The sequence below is a fragment of the Sebastes fasciatus genome, chromosome 9 (genome assembly GCF_043250625.1).
Source record: "Sebastes fasciatus isolate fSebFas1 chromosome 9, fSebFas1.pri, whole genome shotgun sequence".
In the NCBI taxonomy this organism is placed as follows: domain Eukaryota; kingdom Metazoa; phylum Chordata; class Actinopteri; order Perciformes; family Sebastidae; genus Sebastes; species Sebastes fasciatus.
The window spans coordinates 4,371,260-4,393,242 of record NC_133803.1 but is presented as its reverse complement, the minus strand read 5'-3'; the positions used below and the strand labels follow the sequence as shown (position 1 = coordinate 4,393,242).

The 21,983-nt window shown below is 40.0% G+C and overlaps 1 protein-coding gene across 1 annotated transcript; it reads right to left on the bottom strand.

The window, feature by feature from the left end:
- Positions 1-1,793: 1,793 nt before the first annotated feature.
- LOC141773649 (transmembrane protein 26-like) lies at positions 1,794-19,973 on the bottom strand. Its single transcript, XM_074645528.1, has 6 exons — positions 19,577-19,973; positions 15,164-15,260; positions 14,804-14,893; positions 6,425-6,621; positions 5,508-5,587; positions 1,794-2,303 (listed from the first exon to the last, which is right to left on the bottom strand). Exons 1-6 carry the CDS (start codon positions 19,768-19,770, stop codon positions 2,011-2,013), a joined length of 951 nt encoding a protein of 316 aa, XP_074501629.1. The 5' UTR covers positions 19,771-19,973; the 3' UTR covers positions 1,794-2,010.
- Between the last annotated feature and the right edge of the window lie 2,010 nt (positions 19,974-21,983).

Below are 21,983 nucleotides of genomic sequence, written 5' to 3'. Positions count from 1 at the left end.
GGGACTACATTTGTTCATTATATTGTTCTGACAGACTTAGTAATGTGCATTATCTGTATGCATATGATATTTCTAGTTTTTCCTTATCCGAGGCGAGGGTCGAAAAGGCCAGAGGGTGTTGTATGCTGTTCAGATTGTAAAGCCCCCTGACGCAAATGTGTGATTTGTGATATTGAGCTGTATAAATAAAATTGACTTGACTTGACCTTTTTCCTGTTCTGCTCTGCTTCCTTCGTCTCCTCTGTGTCCCTGGCTTGCTGTTTGCCTATGTCTGTTAATTTTAATGTCAGTGAACAATCCGAACAATAAGGCCTCTTTATAGCCCAGCATGTTCTCGCACACAAAAGTATTGAAGTAATGGTGGTTTTTTTAACTGAGTTGACCGAAGTCAGCTCCAGAGGGACTGACATGTCAATGAGGTGAAGTATGAGTCTTCGAAGTCAGATGCTGAGCAGTCAAGCGTGGAATGTGAACTTGGCAACCAGTTTTCTGCTCGCAACAGTCTTAATTATTCACAGCCGCTTGATCCCACAAAGTTAAAGGGGAATTACGCGCATTTTCAAAATTCATCAATGTTGTTCCTATGGTCTAAGACAGTCCAAAAAACATTAGTGAACATGAACAACTCTCTCCCAAATCCAAAAACTAGAGTGCTAAAACTCAAACTTGTGATGTAATTGGGTATAAAGTGAGGAACTGCTCCATAGACAATGAATAGGGAGAGATGTTCTAGATCACATGTGTCAAAATCAAGGCCAGCGGGCCGGATCCGACCCAGCACCTCATTTTATGTGGCCCGCGAGAGCTTGCGAAGGATATATTTGCTTATCATACAATTCTATGCCACTTTACAAAAGTACGGTGTCCATAAACTACATGTCCCACAATGCATCTCGATTTTGTTACCTGCGCACCGAAGCGTCTCAATATCAGCCGTTTCCAGCAGCGGCACTCTGGCAGAGTGATGTGGTCGCCAAAAGGTCGCCAAAATGATTTGACTTGAATGTCTGCTTGCAATCATTTCTCCTAGACTTCTGCTTTCAGAGCTAGTTATTAATTAAATTATTACTAAAACCAATAATAATCGAATGTAATAATGTAATATGATAAAGAGTTGATATATTTATATAGTCTTACAGTTACAACCGGCCCTTTGAGGGCAACCGTAATTCTGATGTGGATGAAATTGAGTTTGACACCCCTGTTCTAGATGACACTGAGAGCACCCAGGGGAATGTTCTATGTGGGAACATTTTCTCTTTCACAACTGACAACTCTACAATAGAATAAATCTCATATGGGTATAAAAAAGAAAACAAACATTCAGTGGGTCCATAAAATCCGTCTCCCATTCATTGTCTATGGAGCAGCTCCAGACTTTAAACCCTATGACATCACAAGTTTAAGTTTTAGCACTCTAGTTTTGGGATATTTGGGAGAGAGCTGTTCGTGTTTACTAATATTTTTTGGACTGTCTTAGACCATATAACATGTATGAATTTTGAAAATGGCCGTAGTTCCCCTTTAGAGTCCCAGTCAAACGGAAGTTAGAGCGTCTTTAGTCTCTGTGCTGTGAGTATTCCCAGTGAAAAGGAATATTTGAGCGGTGTAAAGGTCAGTGTACAAGAGGGATTTAAACCAAATAGCTATTAAAAGTTGAAGATTGATTGATGGATGGATGTCATGATATTTGTGGTTGAAATTGGTTGATGCGCACCTCATATATTGTTTTACAGGAAGAAAAGAAGATTGTATTTTGGTAAAAAAATATGAAGAAATTAATTTTTTGTAAAAAACAACAACAATTACATACATTGATAAATAGGTGCACAATATGACCAGGGATGTGATCTAAAAGGGTTAAAAAGGCTTTTTTTCATTTCACCTCGACTTTAAGTACATTGGAGAAGAAAACAGAAAGCAAGCTTCTTTTCCTGCTCCACTGTAACTGTAAAACTTTGGATGTAACATCTCTCCGTCTCCCTGATTCCCCCCCTGTGAGATGACTCCTCAGACACATGGGATAGCGCTGCCCCGGTTGTCTCTACTGCGGTAGTCCTGGCATATAACAACCAACCTGTACAAGTTCAGTATGACCACCAGGAAGTTCTTGATGGCGAAGAACACCAACATCTGGTGGATGACGTCGAAGTAGGTCATGACGGTGAGCCTGACCACCAGGAAAGGCCCGTCATGGATGAACAAGGCCTCCACGACGCTCCATATGTCTGTGCTGTGTTTAGTTAAGACGGATGCCTCCTGGACCCTCTGCTCACCCTCACTGTCTGGCTTGGAGTTCACCACTTTTTAAAATAAAAGGACAAAAAAACAGGACGTAAGAGACAAAAGGAACAATCTGTTGTTTCCATTTATTTGTTTAGTTGTTTTACCCTCGTAGTTTTAGTAGCCTAACCAGGGACAGGGGTTGCAAATTAGCTTCAGCTACATGCCCTAGGCCTATACACATTACATCTGTTGCACTGCTTCTACGTTTTACATGCACATTAATATTCCTCTATTAATCCAAATTTGATATGGACTGCATATCCTGTGTGGATATTCTGAATCAGGCCTTATTCCGAATGGAGCATTTATCGAATAAGACGTGGGATTATTCAGGTTTTAGGAGCATTCTTTGGACATGTATACAGCACATTCGGAATATGCATCTCAATTGGGTTTTTTACAGCCGTTTGCTACACAAGACTTCTGGCCTGTTAGCGTCCAGCTCTGTGCGTTGTACACAAACCAACTAGCCAACAGTTTACGGAGATGCACGTCCAAAAGAAAAAGCCCACCTACTGTTAAACATTATGAAAGACTCGGATATCAACAGGTTTTTGGATATGCACAAATATCACAACTCTGACCTTTTCAAGAAGGTGGTTGAAGGAATGAAAGAGGGAGGCTGTGTTCGCACGGTCCAGGAAGGTGGATGTATATTTAGAATTGATGATCATTCATACACAGAGGCTGCTACCGTCTATAGAGATGGAAATTATTGTTGGTTTGCACATAACCATGTTGCTGATGTTGTTCCACTAGTGTATACGTTGACAATTAATGCAATTTATTTTTTAAAGCAGCAACGTTTACTCAGAATACATTTTAACTGATCTACTTTTTACTTTTTTCTTTTATCTTTTAACACAAGTATTTTTACTATTAGTTCTTGTACCTTTCCCATCCCTTTATAAGTGTATTTTTGCACAATACTTTTGCTTTAACATGAGTAAAATTTCTTTAAATTAACAGTGCTTGAGTACAATATTCTACTACACTTTCCACCCCTAATGAACGCATACTAGCCAACCTTGAGACCTCAAAAATAGGGAGGATTTCAAAACCAAAAATTAGAGTAAATAAAGTTTCAGAGACTTTATTTCCTGCATTCTGGTGACTTTTAAAGAATGAAAATAACAAAATAATAAGTACACTGCAACAGCAATTTTATGTTAAATAGACCTAATTTTAACTTTACTTAAAGGGACTGTTTGTAACTTTTTAAGCGTATAAATGTACTGCGTCGGGACACATGCGCGCTCGCATATGTGCGCTCACGTGTGGCCGGAGCCTCTCCTCCTCTGCCTGCTTGCACAGGCTCACACAAGCCGCACGCGTTCTCGCGTACTCGCTCCACCTCCAGACGTGAACGCGCCCTCACTCCACACTGCAGAAGAGTTAGTTTAGCTCTGAGAATATCTAGTGAACGTTTGTGCAGAAATAACTGCTGCAGCTCCTCCAGACCAACAGAGGTTTTCCGTGTCTTGTGAAGTGACGGGGCTCCGCAACGAGTAATGTTATCGTCTCGTTACCGACCGGGTGCCGGTGTCTCCCCTGTTCTCTCCGTCTGCGGGCAGAGACAACAACGTTACTTGCTGCGGAGCCCCGCTGCCTTAGCCTGCGCTGAGGCAGGAAAAGCCAACACTAGGATCAGCAGTGATTCATGGAGAGACCTTCGTCTGGTCAACTAACATTACTGCCAAGCAGCTGAAATATAGAGTGATATTGTGGTTTTAGCTGACGTGTGTCGCCTCACTGTTTTGAGCGATGCTCGTTCAGGTATATTTAGAGCGAGCAAGCGCGAGCAACAGGACGCTGACTTTCGTTGACTTAACGGCCACAGGTGTCGCTGTTAACAAGCATTTCTGAAAGTTACAAATAGTCCCTTTAATTCTCAGGAAAGAAAACTGAATAATTTTTGCCCCTCTGGTATGAACTTGTTTGAATCTCTGGTATAAACTAATAGTCATCAATTTTCATTCATTAATTTTTTGCTCCTGCTTGAGTATTTCTTTCTCTTAGTACTCTCAGTTTCTCTCTCTGCCTCTCACTCAGGTCCTTTCAGACACAATGCTACAACAGCACCACTGCATTCTGAAACCCATTATTTCCAACAGCTAGCGTCATGCCACTGGGATGCTGTGATGTGTGGCGAGCGCAGCTCAAACTGCGGTGTCGCGAGCATCTCTCCTCCGCCAGGAAAAGACATTTGGTGTAGCTCTATTGCCGTCCGGGTGGAAACAGTAGAGCTTGTGGCTTATAAGCAGGAGAATTTTGACCCCGGGAGGAAACAAGTATGGATGAACATGTTGCACCTGTATGTCAACACTTTCTGTGTTTACACGGCATTCAAACATACTGGACACGACTGCTCTAACACTATAGCAAAAAGACACACCCACATGAGTGGATACAAACTGGACACACTGAAGGAAAAGCAGCTTCATCTGAACACTGGGCGTTCAAGTTCTAAGTGTTCTAAATGCATTATGACGGTAAAGCTATACATGAAAGTATCACTATCAAGAATGTCAACATCCATTTGTAAATTATTAAATGGGATATGAATAATTGAGATCATGAATGGGGGGGTTGTCTTTACCGAGAACAAAGCTGCGCTGTTTCTAACCACATTATAATGTTCTTTCTTTCTTTCTTTCTTTCTTTCTTTCTTTCTTTATTTCTTTCTTTCATGAAACACTATCCTTGTTCCCTCAGATGTGAGCAGGCGGGTTTACATTCTTTTCTGTGCTCGTTGTAATAAGTTTCAGAAAGACATCTGCTGTTGGGCCTTGCCTGATAATGGCCTCCTCTTATCAGCCAAGTTGAGAACCGGAGACTTTGTTAGTCCGAATCTATTTATGTAATGAATAAGTGAGACTGGATTTCCTCCTAAAGACTGTCAACATTTATAAGAACTCCTTCAGTACACCCTTCCTGGTAGTGATTTATTTTTCGGTTTAAGTCTGTTTTTAGAAGTATATGTCTGAGAGTAGGGACATTACCACGGCTCGGGAAGGGAAAACAGATTTCTGGGTTAATAATTTGACCAAGCTGGAGATAGAGGAGCCAAACTACTTTTCACTGTTTACTTAGAGCACTGGCCTGGACGCTGCTGACTTAACACATTGTTTGGCTGGGAAGAGGTTATGTACAACAACACACGGCTGTAAATGCTTAATAAGCACCAACGTTATTGGTTTAAGACACAAACACACACTGACCGGACAGATGTAGAGGGAACTGCAGCATGCTCCACGTCCATACAGCTAAGATGATGTAGACCAGCTGAGGGCTGTTCTCTCTGGAAAAGACACAGAGTCAGAGTCAGTCCCGTGAGTTTCAATACATGTCAATGGAAAGTTGCTTATTTCCGTGATATAATGTCATAATTTGGGGACACAGATTAGATAAAAGTAAGATTATTTAAAAGTGCTTGAGTTCTACACCTTTGTGTCTATCGTTTATACAAGGGCTGTCAATCGATTCAAATACTTAATTACAATTAACCGCATGATTGTCCATAGTTAATTGTAATTAATCGCAAATTAATCACAAATTTTTTTATCTGTTCAAAATGAACCTTAAAGGGAGATTTGTCAAGTATTTAATACTCTTATCAACATGGGAGTGGGCAAATATGCTGCTTTATACAAATGTATGTATATATTATATTAACAACACAAAACAATGACAGATATTGTCCAGAAACCCTCACAGGTACTGCATTTAGAATTTACTATGACTTGCCCCAAACTGCATGTGATTATCATAAAGTGGGCATGTCTGTAAAGGGGAGACTCGTGGGTACCCATAGAACACATTTACATTCACATATCTTGAGGTCAGAGGACTAAGTTTGGAGATTATTTAGCCTCTTTCGTGACAAGCTTAGATTTTCTGGTTTCATACGATACCAGTATCTTCACTCTAGCTTTAAGACTGAGCCCGCCACAACCTAAAAATCGCAAGCGGTGTTAAAGAAATTAGTGCCGTTAAAACAAATGTGCATTAACACGTTATTATGGCGTTAACTTTGACAGCCCTATAGTTTAGACATAAGTGGGAACATACTTATACGATTACAAAGCTCAGTAAACATACAACTATCACACATATTTTTAACCAACAAGCCACCCACTTGACATCTGACAGCGTCTCACTATTAAATTCGAGGATGTCTGCTGCGGTGCCGACAAAAATCAGGAGAAGCTGCGAGAGCTCGTCCCGCGTGACTCCGCCTCCCAGCGGGAGGAGCCACTTCCCCACGATGAGGAGGATGAGCAGGATCTGATGGAGAGCCAGGATCCATTCGTCGGAGCAGACATTTGATAACGCCTGGTTAAAATATTGGAAAAGGAAGAGAGATCGAAAGTTATTTCTTTTTCGATAACTTAAGGGTCACATGTAGGGCTGTCACGGTGAAGGAATTTCCCCTGCGGTGATAATGATGGGCTCATCAGCGCGATATGCGGTATTATTGCCGTTTTAGTAAATTACTTAATTTATCCTGATTTTAGTGCTAAATAAACTTTAGTGTTAGGTTATATGATAGAGAATATCCGCAGAAGTCAAAATGTTGGCACATGGTACAGTACTTGCTCTGGATGAAGAGAAGGTGGAAACACGTAGGGAGAGAGGACGGACCTGCCGGTCTATGTGTATTCATTTCTCCTCCATTGTTGTCGTTGTTCAGCATGCCTACATGTAGGATGTGACGGTTGGTCTTTGTGGTATTTGTCCCGCTACTGGATCGCGCAGTGAGTCTCTCAAGAGTTTTCACAACTTGTGGGCTACCTTCTAGACACAACCCTAGCTCTCAGCTCATGCGACGCTACCAGTTTCTGGTAGATATCATAGTAGCAATATAGATTTGTTATAGCCAAACTAGGCAGAGATTATCCCGCCTCCTTTTACTCCATTTACAGACCCTGTAATATTTGGTCGGATGAATGTTGATGAGTCCTAATCCAAAAAGTCATTATTTAAAGAAAAAGGCTGGAGACAGTCTATATTTTTCTTATGGTCTACAAATCCAATGAAAAGACAAAAAACAACAATGTGTTAATCCGTCTCTCAGTACTTTATGATTTCCCTACACTGAAGATGTAAATTCCTTAAAAATGGGTCACAAATACATACTTTCACCTTTAAAACCCCCCACAGAGAAATGTTTGTTTGTTTGTCTTTTAGCAGGATAACACCAAAAGTTCACAATGGATTTGAATGAATATTTTGGAGGGGTGGGGTGTGGCACAATGAACAATCCATTAGATTTTGGTGGCGATCTGGATCATGATCCGTTTTCGGGATTTTTTTTTAATTACTCCACTCAGCCTATGCATTAACACCACAGGCTTTAAGACATGCGCAGTGTAACTGATGACACGTTCATGATGCGTCACCCTGCCTCTTTCCTTCTGCCTGCAGAGAGAGAGGGACAGAGAGAGAGTGGAGGGAGGGGGGACACACCTGTAGAATCTGCATTTTTTCACATTAAACTCTGTGAAATTACAGTTGAGTTGGACCAAAGCACACTTGGTGATTGTTGGAAAGAGTAACGACGACGGTTTAGGTGAGTTTAACTTTGATTCTGTCCAGTTTGAATGAAGTGTTTTACGATGCTCCGCTATGGTCAGCTGATCTCAACATAAACAGAAATACACGTGGATGATGGCGCAAGCTGCACGGAGAGGGGGGGGCAATCATACTCGGGCAGCTTGGCGGATGTCTGCGCTCTCTGAGTGCCATTCTAGTTGTTTTTGTTTTTTTAATGGGATCTTTTGACAGTAGAATCACCAGAATTATCCTTTAAAGCTGCAGTCGGTAAGTTTGAGAAAATGTAATAAAAAGTTTTTTTTTCTAAAACTGTCACTACATCCTGACAGTAGTGCATGAGACAGATAATCTGTGAAAGAAAATCTTCTTCCTCTGTGTCCTCCTAATGCCATCTGCAAGATTTCACCACACCCGAAAGAAAACAACCAATCAGAGCCGAGCAGTCTCTGGGCAGCTGTCTTGCGAAACTCGCGAACTCAGATCAAACTGTCAAACTAGGCAGCGCTCAAACACTGTTACTGTTTAGCTGTAAAATGAGGAAGAAAGCTGCCATGTTGAAAGCAGTCGAGCCAAAACCAAGCACGGTCAACCATCCGGGAAGATGATTCTGAAAACATTTGAGGAGAGAAATAGACATTATAGTAACAGAATCGGGATTCATTTTTGATCAGCGTTGCCTAGTTTGATCGGAGTTCACGTGTTTCGTGAATAGTGATTGACAGCTGCCCAGAGACTGCTCGGCTCTGATTGGTTGTTTTCCTTCGGGCGTGGTGAAATCTTGCAAATTCCGTTAGGAGCACCGGAGGACACAGAAGAATATGATCTTTTTTCACAGATTATCTGTCTCATGCACTACTGTCAGGATATAGTGACTGTTTTATAAAAAATAACTTTTCATCATATTTCCTCAAAGTTACCAACTGCAGCTTTAAAGGTCCCATATTGTAAAAAGTGAGATTTTCGTGTCTTTTATATTATAAAGGAGGTTTAAGTGCTTTATAAATACTGTTAAACTATCAAAACGCTCAATATACGGAGAAGCACACACAGCCCGTATTCAGAAATTGTGGGTTTGAACCAATCCGTTAGGATTTCTGTCCATTTGTGATGTCACAAATATACAATATTTAAACCATTACATGGTTTTAAACATAAACATTCTAAATGTGTCCCAGTTTATTTCCTGTTGCAGTGTATGTTAATAACAACAGCTGACAGGAAGTAAACATAGACCCAAACTGTTGCCTAGCGATGCAATTCCGTTGCAATTCCGTTGAAATGCACTAAAACGGAGCGTTTCAGGCAGAGGGTGAATACAGGTATATTCAGACAGACAATATGCGGAAAATATATACAGACGTAGGCAAAGTTGTTGGTAACGTTCCGTTAAAGAGAGAAAAACCCACAATGGTCACTGAAATAACTTGAAACTGACAAAAGTAATAATAAATAAAAATTCACTGAAAATTAACTAATGAAAATCAGATATTGTTTTTGAATTATGGTTCAGCAGAATCATTTAAAAAAACAAACTAATGAAACTGGCCTAGACAAAAATGATGGTAACATTAACTTAATATTTTGTTGCACAACCTTTTGAGGCAATCACTGCAATCAAGTGATTTCTGTAACTCTCAATGAGACTTCTGCACCTGTCGACAGGTATGTTGGCCCACTCCTCGTGAGCAAACTGCTCCAGCTGTCTCAGGTTTGAAGGGTGCCTTCTCCAGACAGCATGTTTCAGCTCCTTCCACAGATGTCCAATAGGATTTAGATCCGGGCTCATAAAAGGCCACTTCAGAACAGTCCAATGTTTTGTTCTTAGCCATTCTTGGGTGTTTTTAGCTGTGTTTTGGGTCATTATCCTGTTTGAGGACCCATGACCTGCAACTGAGACCAAGCTTTCTGACACTGGGCAGCACATTTCGCTCCAGAATGCCTTGATAGTCTTGAGATTTCATTGCACCCTGCACAGATTCAAGACACCCTGTGCCAGATGCAACAAAGCAGCCCCATAACATAACCGAGCCTCCTCCATGTTTCACATTAGGTACAGTGTTCTTTTCTTTGGATGCTTCATCTCTTCGTCTGTGAACATAGAGCTGATGTGACTTGCCAAAAAGCTCCAGTTTTGTCTCATCTGTCCAAAGGACATTCTCCCAGAAGCTTTGTGGCTTGTCAATATGCATTTTGGAAAATTCCAGTCTCGCTTTTTTATGATTTGGTGTCCTCCTCGGTTTTCTTCCATTAAGTCCACTTTGGCTCAAACAGTGACGGATGGTGCGATCTGACACTGATGTACCTTGACCTTGGAGTTCACCTCTAATCTCTTTGGAAGTTGTTCTGGGCTCTTTGGTTACCATTCGTATTATCCGTCTCTTCAATATGTCATCAATTTTCCCCTTGCGGCCACGTCCAGGGAGGTTGGCTACAGTCCCATGGACCTTAAACTTCTGAATAATATGTGCAGCTGTAGTCACAGGAACGTCAAGCTGCTTGGAGATGGTCTTATAGCCTTTACCTTTAACATGAAGGTCTATAATGTTCTTTCTGATCTCCTGAGACAACTCTCTCCTTAGCTTTCTGTGGTCCATGTTCAGTGTGGTACACACCATGACACCAAACAGCACAGTGACTACTTTTCACCCTTTAAATAGGCAGACTGACTGATTACAAGTTTGAAGACACCTGTGATGCTAATTACAGGACACACCTTAGTTTAATATGTCCCTATGGTCACATTATTTTCAATCTTTTCTAGGGCTACCATCATTTTTGTCTAGGCCAGTTTCATTAGTTTTTTTAAAAAAATGATTCTGTTGAACCACAATTCAAAAGCAACAGCTGATTTTCATTAGTTCATTTTCAGTAAATTTTTATTTATTATTACTTTTGTCAGTTTCAAGTTATTTCAGTGACCATTGTGGGTTTTTCTCTCTTTAACGGAACGTTACCAACAACTTTGCCTACGTCTGTATATATTTTTAACATTACAGCATGTAAACATGTTCTAGTAGAAACACAAATTACAAGTATGAACCTGAAAATGAGCATGATATGGGACCTTTAATGACTCCATAATGTTGCACAATGTGGACTTTGTTTTTCTTATTGAAACAGTAAAGAGCTGAGGCACGCAGCCAGTTTTTGGAGGTGCGCCCCAACAAATATTGTCTTTCTAACTCTCCTGGGCTAAAGGGTGCGGTGGTGGTGGTCTAGCTGTTGTTTATATAAGCCAGTTTAAATGCTCCCCTCTTTCTGTTATTGGCCACATGGGTTTTCAGGCTCTTATGTTTGTTATTAATGGCAGAACGTCTCTGCCCTCCTATTTTAATGACTAAGTAAACTGTATTAATATTGCTTATGTTGCTCTACATCTTGCATTCTTAGGTTTATTCTCAGGTCTGTCTCTCTCTGCATCTGAAGTAAAGCGAAAACACGTCTCTTCCTGTGACATCCTGTTGCAGTGAGTCCAGGGTGAACGTTCGTTTGTGCTCTTCTTGATTTAAATTGATACTGTTGATTGACATATTTTACTAATTTGTCTGAGAGTGTTTTTCTTCCTATTTATGACTTTGCAAGTTCTTTGTCTTTCTTGGTATTTTAAAAGCCTGTATAACCTCTCAGGTCTTGCCACTTTTTGCCTTGCTGAATTCAGTGCCTGGATGACTCATAGCTTTCTAATATTGAATAACAACAAAACTGAAATTCTCGTCTTTGCCTCTGATCAGACTATGTCGTATTCACTTGTTTTTTCCGGTTATAAAACATTGTGAAGTTACCACAGATACCGCTGAAGTTCAAGGCAATGCCACCGGAGCACTCAAGAGCACTCAGGAGCACTCATAGGGTTTTAGGCCTATCTTCTATGCAAAAGAGGAGAGTGTTTTTACAAATAAACAATCATCCTTGAGCCTGTTATTAGATTAATTGACTCTTTAGAGGGCGGGTGCATTATTGTGGACTTTTTTGAGGTTTTTATATCATTCTGTAGTTTCCAAAACAAACGCCATGCTCTAGATGCCGCTCCAAAACAGAACTTTCTTGTTCTCTTTGCTTGTATTGCAAACGTTTCCAACAGCAAAAAAGGGCATCCGAAAATATGAGTGCAGAGGATGTTATGGACGAGCATACATTTTACAGTGTTTTGGCTGACTCGGATATTCAGCCGTGTTTATTCGAACACGCATATACGGCCGAAGATATGCAGCAGAGAGAGAGCCGTGGCTGCAACGGGGAGGAAATTTGGAAAATAATAACGAGTTGTTGCCATCTTGGTTCACGTTGATTTGGACTACACAGCCTCCGTGTTTTTATTTTATCACCTGCATAAGTATATGATAGGGCTGTCAATCAATTCAAATATGTAGTAGTGATTAATTGCATGATGTCCACAGTTATTTTACAGGAGTAAAAAATGTATTTATTTCTTTCTTTATTTGTTCTAGGGCTGTCAATCGATTAAAATATTAATCACCATTAATCGCAAATTAAGTGGGCATTTCTGTAAAGGGGAGACTCGTGGGTACCCATAGAACCCATTTTCATTCACATATCTAGCCCGCTATGACCTAAAAATCCCAAGTTGCGTTAATGCTTTAAAGAAATTAGTAGCCTTAAAACAAATTTGCATTAATGCGTTATTATGGCGTTTACTTTGACAGCCCTAGTATCTGCGCAACTTGGCTAAAGTATGTTTTGGCTGGCCGTCAGTAGCTCAGGCGCAATGCATCCTGGTACATGTAGGCACTGTCAGCACAGCTCCATGAGCATGTGAACTGTGTCTCTGTCAATATGACACACACTGAGGATTGGACATCCACATAAAATGTGGCGAAATGTTCCTCTAATTTCTGACCAAAATGTCCACCAGAGATAAGGGAGAGAGGATGGCTCCTCCCAGAACCCAGTTCTGGGAAGATCTGGGGGAAGATCCCTTGTGTCTCCTATTGGTGGATTCTTCTGAATGAAAATTGTTTACCCCCCAGGGGATGCATCCGGCTTTCCAATCTTTTGATGTTCATGTTTTTCTCTTCTGCATTCACTCCAAACTGACAGTCGGGGAATCTGTCCCATTCCTAAATTTCTGAGTAACTCTCTTAATGGATTCCATATTACCCCGGTGCTGGCTTCTAATCAGATTTAGGACTCTTTTCCACTGAAGAGCAGTTTGGCCTTGAATACTGCTGAGAGGAGTTGGAATAGCTTAAAATGAGGACACAGAAAGTTTTTTTTTTTTACTTTTTTGACAGTGTGACAGTATATCACTTCGTTTTCTACAGCAAATTACAGGCAACATGCATCATTCATGATCATCACTCAGGTTGTTGGCTCTTTGTTAAAGACAGTGTTGACGATGTTTTCCAGTCTACACTATTTGTTATATTGGTTGAAATGGTCTTTACACCCCAACAGCGATCCATTACTGATGAGCTCTGAAAAAGGACCGGAAAAGAGCCGTCATCTGTAGCTGCTGTAATCCTGTAAAAACGTCTACCAATTACTGCCTCGCGGTCCGCTTGGAAAGAACCAATCAGATGCCTCCCTGCCTCCCTGCCTCCCTGCTTCCCTGCCTCCCTGCTCGTACTCTACCCTTGGCGTGCACCAGCCTGAACTCAAAGCGTGTCGCCGGCGCACGTTTCCTGGAGAATGGAAGAGAAAACTCAGCCCTGCAGTTACTTGTCATTAGGTAGCGAGCCCCGAGGGGACGGGGGGGGGGACGGGACGGGGGACGGGACGGGGGGTTTAGACGGAGCTCCTGAGGCCATGCTACTTTCAAATGATGCTAGTTTTCCAACATCATCGACCCTATCTTTAATGCTTAAAACAAAAAAAACAACAAAAAAAATATCTTCTGCATCCATCAATTGCAAAAGATGGATAGAAATTTAGCTTTTGTTTAAAACGTGAAATTCTGCAAATGTAAGTCCAATTTTATTGCCACAAATTGTACACAGCATAGCACACACTGAAATGTAGCTACTGCATTTAACCCATCCTAGTATATTAGGAGCAGTGGGCCGCTACTACAGTATACAGCTGCCTGGGGAGTAGCTTTTAGGGGGTCGGTGCCATGCTCTAAGGCACGTAAGGCAGTTTGTGAAATAGTCACGAAGTTTGATCTACTTGATTCCTGTACATGGACACAAATTTCCCTTTTTTTTCTGACGCTCAGCACGACTTTCAACAACATGGTTTTTTTTGCGTTTTCCTACTAATGTCCAGCAGTATGTCTTCAGTCTTTTCAAAATAAAACTACTTAGTCAGGTTTAGGAAAAGATCGACTTGGTTAGGCTTAGGCAACAAAACTACTTAGTTAGGTTTACGAAAAGATCGTGGTTTGGGTTAAAATAACTCTGGAAGTGCTGTAACTTAAGTGACAAATAAACTTGTAGTTTCCATCCACCCCGACCTTCTCCCAACGAAGTGTTTGCCGCTCTTTATAAATTTACTTCCCGGTTCACGATTACATGGATTACATATGAATTGATTTTGTGCTGACCATCATAAACATTTTTTTTTAAATTTGTGTCTATGTACATGAATCAATACATTAAATTTCATGATTATTTCACGAACTGTAACCTCCTCTTTGGTTACAAGAAATCCAGTCTGAGGTCTGTAGAGTGCTTATTCATGTCTTTGTCTTTTTGTATAATTCTGTTGTTTGTGCTCTGTGGAAAAGACTTCACTCCTTGAGGACAAATAATAAACTATCTATTTAATCCGTGCAAAAACTGAGGAATTTTGTGAATCCCAGAGAAGGGAGTAAGCAATTTCTTGAGGAATCTGAACCATTCTCTTCTGTTGCTTTATCTTAGAGCTCTTGGTTAGGTTCATTACCCCACATGTTGTGAAATATCAGTGATTTCCATGACAAACATCATCAAAAAAAACAACAACTGTTCTCTGTTCATTGCAGGCACAGCATAAAAGAGAGCATGTTCTAGCATGTTCTTACCTTCAGATAGCTCTGGTATGTGAGGTTTCCCATGGTCTCGTTCAGAGTGATCACCTTACGCACATTCTCCCACGAGTCCAGAGTTTTGCACTGAAAACAGTCGAAAGAGGCTTTTTACACACTGAATTTCACAGACTGCTTGTACATTTTACTCTAGTTCAAACTTAAAAGCTTAAAAACAAATGCAGAATTTGACAGAATCAATAAATGAATGAATAATAAATTGTAGCTGTAGCCCTACAGTATGTGTGAAGAGCTAGAGTTCTGCAACCCTCTCACACCACACATCATTAGAGTACATGTTTGGAAAGCAGGAGAACTGTTGTTTTAAGTGTTTTCGGTTTGAGGCGTGGAGTATACCTTGGGGCCGTTGGCTTCTTCCTGCTGGTAGTGGAGCTCCAGGATCCAGATGGAGGGAATAATACTGATGAGAAACAGAAAGATAGGAGGAGAAAACCTGCAAGACAACCAACAGACCCTCATCAACACAACTTCATAAAGACACATGGGGGGGAAAAAAACAAAAAAAATGTAATACAAACCTTAATTCAGTGTTTTAAAGTCACACATCAAGAATTCATATAATTTCAAAGCCTGGTTCTAAATATTACATTTGTTTAGAACTGAAACGATTCATCAATTGATCACTTAGTCAACTGACTATCATTTTAAAGGGGAACACCACCTAAATTAAGAATTCCAATATGTTATTTCCATGGCTTAGGAAAGTTCAGTCAATATGTGTGAACATGTGCTACTTTCCAGAGAAGTAAGTCTCAAACTTGTGATGTTATAGGATATAAAGTCTGGAGCTGCTCCATAGACAATGAATGGGAGATCAGCAGAACGTTTGTTTTCTTTTTTTATACTCAAATGAGGTTTATTCTATTGTAGTGTTCTCAGTTGTAAAACAGAAAATGTTCCCATATAGTCAGAACAATTCCCTGGGTGCTCTCAGTGTCATCTAGAACATCTCTCCCCATTCATTGTCTATGAAGCAGCTCCACACTTTATACCCTATGACATCACACGTTTGAGTAGCAATCTATTTTTTTGGATTTAGGAGAGAGTTCTTCATGTTTACTAATATTTTTTGGACTGTCTTAGACCATAGGAATAACATGGATGAATTTTGAAAATGGGCGTACTTCCCTTTTAACCATTTTTGTTTGCCTTATATGAAGTTAAATATGGTATCTTTGGGTTTTAGACTGTTGATGTTTTGAAGATATTATCTTGGGCTCTTTTCACTATTTTCCGATCTATTTCATAAACCAAACAACGGATCGAGATTAATTGATAATAATAATATAATAATGATAATAATACATTTTATTTATAGGCGCCTTTCAAGACACCCAAGGAGACCTTACAAACCAGATAAGACAGTCTATACAAGATCACAGTGCAAAGAACAACAAAATGAAATTCAAAATGAATATAGGTAAATGGGTATACATTCATAATAAACACATTACGAAGTACCGTGAAAGGCTAAACTAAAAAAGATGTGTTTTCAGTTCTGATTTAAATGAAGCAACAGGTGAGCACTGGCGCAGACCCTGAGGAAGAGCATTCCAGAGGTTAGGGCCAGCCACGCTGAAGGACCTGTCACCCATAGTGCGGAGCCTGGAGGGGGGATAAATAAGATGGGGCCAAGCCATGCAGAGATTTATAGACCAGCAGAAGAACTTTGAAACAAATGCAATGTTTACCTAATGACAATAATCGTTAGTTGCAGCCATATAGTTGGGTATTTTATTATAATTTTACTTTCAGTTTACTACATAAAGATATTTCCACACCAATCTCTGCTTCTTGTGAGGCTTAATAATTAAACAGGGTAACAAAACACGTTTTAGACGTCTCTGAGCATGGAGATGGAAATTAATGGGTGGATGCTTCTCTTCATAACAAAAGGATGCATTCCGCCTGAGCTACTGACGCCCAGCCAAAACATAGTTTAGCGTTAACGCAAATTTGTTTTAACGCCACTAATTTCTTTAACACATTAACGCAACTTGCGATTTTTAGGTTGTAGCGGGCTCAGTTTTAAAGCTAGAGTGAATCATATGAATCATGTGAAACTAGAAAACCTAAGGAATCCATCGGTAACAACCATGTCAGACCAACTAGTCCCGAAGGAGGCTTAATAACGCTCCAAACTTGCGCAAAATTTTGTAGAGGAAAATCTGGCATGTTCATTTTCAAAGGGGTCCCTTGATCTCTGACCTCAAGATATGTGAATGTAAATGGGTTCTATGGGTACCCACGAGTCTCCCCTTTACAGATATGCCCACTTTATGATAATCACATGCAGTTTGGGGCAGGTCATTTAGTTTCTGGACTATATTTGTTTTGTATTGTTAATTGATTTCCAATAATAAATACAGACGTAGGCAAAGTTGTTGGTAACGTTCCGTTAAAGAGAGAAAAACCCACAATGGTCACTGAAATAACTTGAAACTGACAAAAGTAATAATAAATAAAAATTCACTGAAAATTAACTAATGAAAATCAGATATTGTTTTTGAATTATGGTTCAGCAGAATCATTTAAAAAAACAAACTAATGAAACTGGCCTAGACAAAAATGATGGTAACATTAACTTAATATTTTGTTGCACAACCTTTTGAGGCAATCACTGCAATCAAGTGATTTCTGTAACTCTCAATGAGACTTCTGCACCTGTTGACAGGTATGTTGGCCCACTCCTCGTGAGCAAACTGCTCCAGCTGTCTCAGGTTTGAAGGGTGCCTTCTCCAGACTGCATGTTTCAGCTCCTTCCACAGATGTTCAATAGGATTTAGATCCGGGCTCATAGAAGGCCACTTCAGAATAGTCCAATGTTTTGTTCTTAGCCATTCTTGGGTGTTTTTAGCTGTGTTTTGGGTCATTATCCTGTTTGAGGACCCATGACCTGCAACTGAGACCAAGCTTTCTGACACTGGGCAGCACATTTCGCTCCAGAATGCCTTGATAGTCTTGAGATTTCATTGCACCCTGCACAGATTCAAGACACCCTGTGCCAGATGCAACAAAGCAGCCCCATAACATAACCGAGCCTCCTCCATGTTTCACATTAGGTACAGTGTTCTTTTCTTTGGATGCTTCATTTTTGCGTCTGTGAACATAGAGCTGATGTGACTTGCCAAAAAGCTCCAGTTTTGTCTCATCTGTCCAAAGGACATTCTCCCAGAAGCTTTGTGGCTTGTCAATATGCATTTTGGAAAATTCCAGTCTCGCTTTTTTATGATTTGGTGTCCTCCTGGGTCGTCTTCCACTAAGTCCACTTTGGCTCAAACAGTGACGGATGGTGCGATCTGACACCGATGTACCTTGACCTTGGAGTTCACCTCTAATCTCTTTGGAAGTTGTTCTGGGCTCTTTGGTTACCATTCGTATTATCCGTCTCTTCAATATGTCATCAATTTTCCCCTTGCGGCCACGTCCAGGGAGGTTGGCTACAGTCCCATGGACCTTAAACTTCTGAATAATATGTGCAGCTGTAGTCACAGGAACATCAAGCTGCTTGGAGATGGTCTTATAGCCTTTACCTTTAACATGAAGGTCTATAATGTTCTTTCTGATCTCCTGAGACAACTCTCTCCTTAGCTTTCTGTGGTCCATGTTCAGTGTGGTACACACCATGACACCAAACAGCACAGTGACTACTTTTCACCCTTTAAATAGGCAGACTGACTGATTACAAGTTTGAAGATACCTGTGATGCTAATTACAGGACACACCTTAGTTTAATATGTCCCTATGGTCACATTATTTTACATCTTTTCTAGGGGTACCATAATTTTTGTCCTGGCCAGTTTCATTAGTTTGTTTTTTAAAATGATTCTGTTGAACCACAATTCAAAAACAATATCTGATTTTCATTAGTTCATTTTCAGTAAATTTTTATTTATTATTACTTTTGTCAGTTTCAAGTTATTTCAGTGACCATTGTGGGTTTTTCTCTCTTTAACGGAACGTTACCAACAACTTTGCCTACGTCTGTACATACATACATTTGCATAAAAAGTATATTTGCCCACGCCCACGTTGATAAGAGTATTAAATACTTGAAAGTTCTCCCTTTAAGGTACATTTTGAACAGATAAAAAATGTGCGATTAATCGTGATTAACTCTGGAAAAGCATGCGATTAATTGTGGTTAAATATTTGTTATCGATTGACAGCCCCAGTGATTTATTATTTCAGTTTACAACATCAAGATATTTCCACACAAATCTCAGCTTTTTGTAAGGAATTAATAATTAAACAGGATAACAAAACACATGTGTTGGACATCTCTGAGCATGGAGAAGGACAGTTTGACATACTGTAGTCTATTGCATTGTTTTTTCATTGTATGTTAAATTTAAATATCTGCTGTCATTGAAAGTTCAACAACGTAAAAAAAAAACTAGAATGAAATACAGACTATTGTTTTCAGATTAAATGTAGACATGGAGGAAGGCTGTCTGGGGCAGCTAAGGGGGACCACCCCATCCTCACTGTCCCGGGACAGGACCGGTTGAACAATAGCAGAGGAGGGACAAGCAGGATGCAGGGGAGCCTGCTGAGGGCGGTGGGGGAAGGGATATATATATATATTTAAAAAAAGCTTAATTTATTCATGCATTATACTTTAAATCTATCCAGCAAAGACAATATGTCCAAACCAGGGTGTTGAGATTAGTTTTACACAAAAAAATTAAATTGCCATTCCATTCAAGTTTCCCCCCTTTACCAACACTTCCATGCAGCTCATCTTACCATTTGTAATCTTTTCCCATCCGACTCTTCAGCGTAATTATCATCTCAACGAGCAGCGGCAGAAAGAGGAAAGTGAGGAACCAGTAGTTGTAATCTTTCTTCACCTGTGTGACCCTCCAGACGCTGATGAGAGAGACGAGGAGGAACAGGGCTCTGGTAATGACCGCACACAGAGACTTGAACAGGCACATCATGCTGCTGGCTGCACGGCGGGACAGATGTCCCCGTTAGTCCTGGAAGTTCAGGTCCCAGAGAGAGACAGAGAGAGAGAGACGGTGGCTGCTGCCTCAACAGTCAGAAAACTGGATGGACTTTTTCGAACAAAGTCCCCAAACTTTAAGCCCCGCCTAGAGAGACAAGCCGTCCAGTTGTACCTGACAGAGGAGCAGTGAAGAGTGACGGGCTGCAGGACTCAGTGAGCTGCTCTTCTACAGGACAAAGCTCAGAGCTCAGTGAGATCATTCACACATTATTCAATGATTTACATTATGGATCCATCAAAACAACCTCTGAATGTACAGGAGAGGGCAGCATCACATCACATCACGAGTTCATTCATTCACCAGGAATAACAACATGAAGCTGCTGACACTGGAATTTACAACATCAAACTGTACCGTGAAGTAGAATGAGTAATAATTAGGGCTGTTTAATCACGATGAAATGTTTTAATCGTGATGAATCGCATGATTGTCCATATTTATTTTCTTTATGGTTTATTTTTTTTAGATTGTTTTTATATATGCAATTTACAGTTCATACTTACAAAAGTTTATACACAAACTTTGAAGTAACGAGCAAAGAGACAAAAGAAGATGTACACAAAAGAAAACATCAGCATAAAGAAAAATAAATAGAAAAAAAAAAAAAAGAAAAGGTGGGCAGAGATATAAAAACTAGGTTAGACGCTGTATTCAAGTTTGTACATTAGATTCATTTACATATACCATGGATACCGACGTATACTGTACATTTCACACTTATACATATACATCTATATTGTATTTGATTGTCCATATTTAATCGCGATTAATCACAAATTAATCATACATTTTTGTATCTTTTCATAATGTACCTTAAAAGGAGATTTGTCAAGTATTTAATACTTTTATCAACATGGGAGTGGACAAATAATAAAAATAATAATAATAATGATAATAATAATAATAATAACAATAATAATAATAATAATAATAATAATAATAATAATAAATTTGACTTATATAGCGCCTTTAAAAAAACAACAAGGACGCTTTACAAAGAGGGCACTCAAAATCATACTATGCTTGTGCTTTATGCAAATGATTGTATATATTTATTATTGGAAATCAATTAACAACACAAAACAATGACAGATATTGTCCAGAAACCCTCACAGGTACTGCATTTAGCATAAAAATATATGCTCAAATCATAACATGGCAAACTGCAGCCCAACAGGCAACAACAGCTGTCAGTGTGTCAGTGTGCTGACTTGACTATGACTTGCCCCAAACTGCATGTGATTATCATAAAGTGGGTATGTCTGTAAAGGGGAGACTCGTGGGTACCCATAGAACCCATTTACATTCACATATCTGGAGGTCAGAGGTCAAGGGACCCCTTTGAAAATGGCCATGACAGTTTTTCCTCTTCAAAATTTTGCATTGGAGCATTATTTAAACTCCTTCTCGACAAGCTAGTATGACATGGTACCAATAGATTCCTTAGGTTTTCTAGTTTCATAACTAGAAACTGAGTCCGCTACAACCTAAAAATCGCAACTTTGACAGCCCTACTAATAATAAATAATACCTAATAGGCTGCATGTTAATATTTCTAATGTAGTGCTGATTTATTTTGGTGAAATCACGTGGAGGCAGTAATGGGAGAAGTATTTAGATACATTAAAGTGGCAGTAGGCAGTACATTTTTGACATCATTGGGCAAAAATTCCATAATAACCCTTCAGCATATTGTAATTCAGGTGTTCTGAGAGAAAACTAGACTTCTGCTCCTCCTCATGGCTCTGTTTTCAGACTTTAGAAAATCTAGCCCATGACGGGAGACTTTGACCAATCACAGGTCATTTCAGAGAGAGAGCGTTCCTATTGGCTGTTCATTCCACAGGGGCAGTTGTCAATCATTCGCGTACTCCGATAAAACGGTCAAACTAGGCAGCGCTGATCAAATATGAATCAATATTGATCAGCGCCGCCTAGTTTGACCGTTTGATCAGAGTTTGCAAGTGATTGACAGCTGCTCAGAGACGGCAAGGCTTCAGCTCGGCTCTGATTGGTTGTTTTCCTCCGGTCTGTGAAATCCTGCAGATGCCATTAGGAGCACCGGAGGACACAGAGGCACATGATTTTTTTCAGATTACCTGTCTCATGCACTGCTGTCAGGATATAGTGACCATTTAATAAAA

Bases quoted from the DNA above. Each gene is read 5' to 3' on its own strand.
- LOC141773649 (XM_074645528.1), bottom strand. From the start codon at position 19,770: ATGATGTGCCTGTTCAAGTCTCTGTGTGCGGTCATTACCAGAGCCCTG. The intron at 6,622-14,803 runs GTAAGAACATGC...TATTTTAACCAG, and splicing joins CATACCAGAGCTATCTGAAG to GCGTTATCAAATGTCTGCTC. The intron at 5,588-6,424 runs GTGGGTGGCTTG...TGTCTTTTCCAG, and splicing joins GAGACGCTGTCAGATGTCAA to AGAGAACAGCCCTCAGCTGG.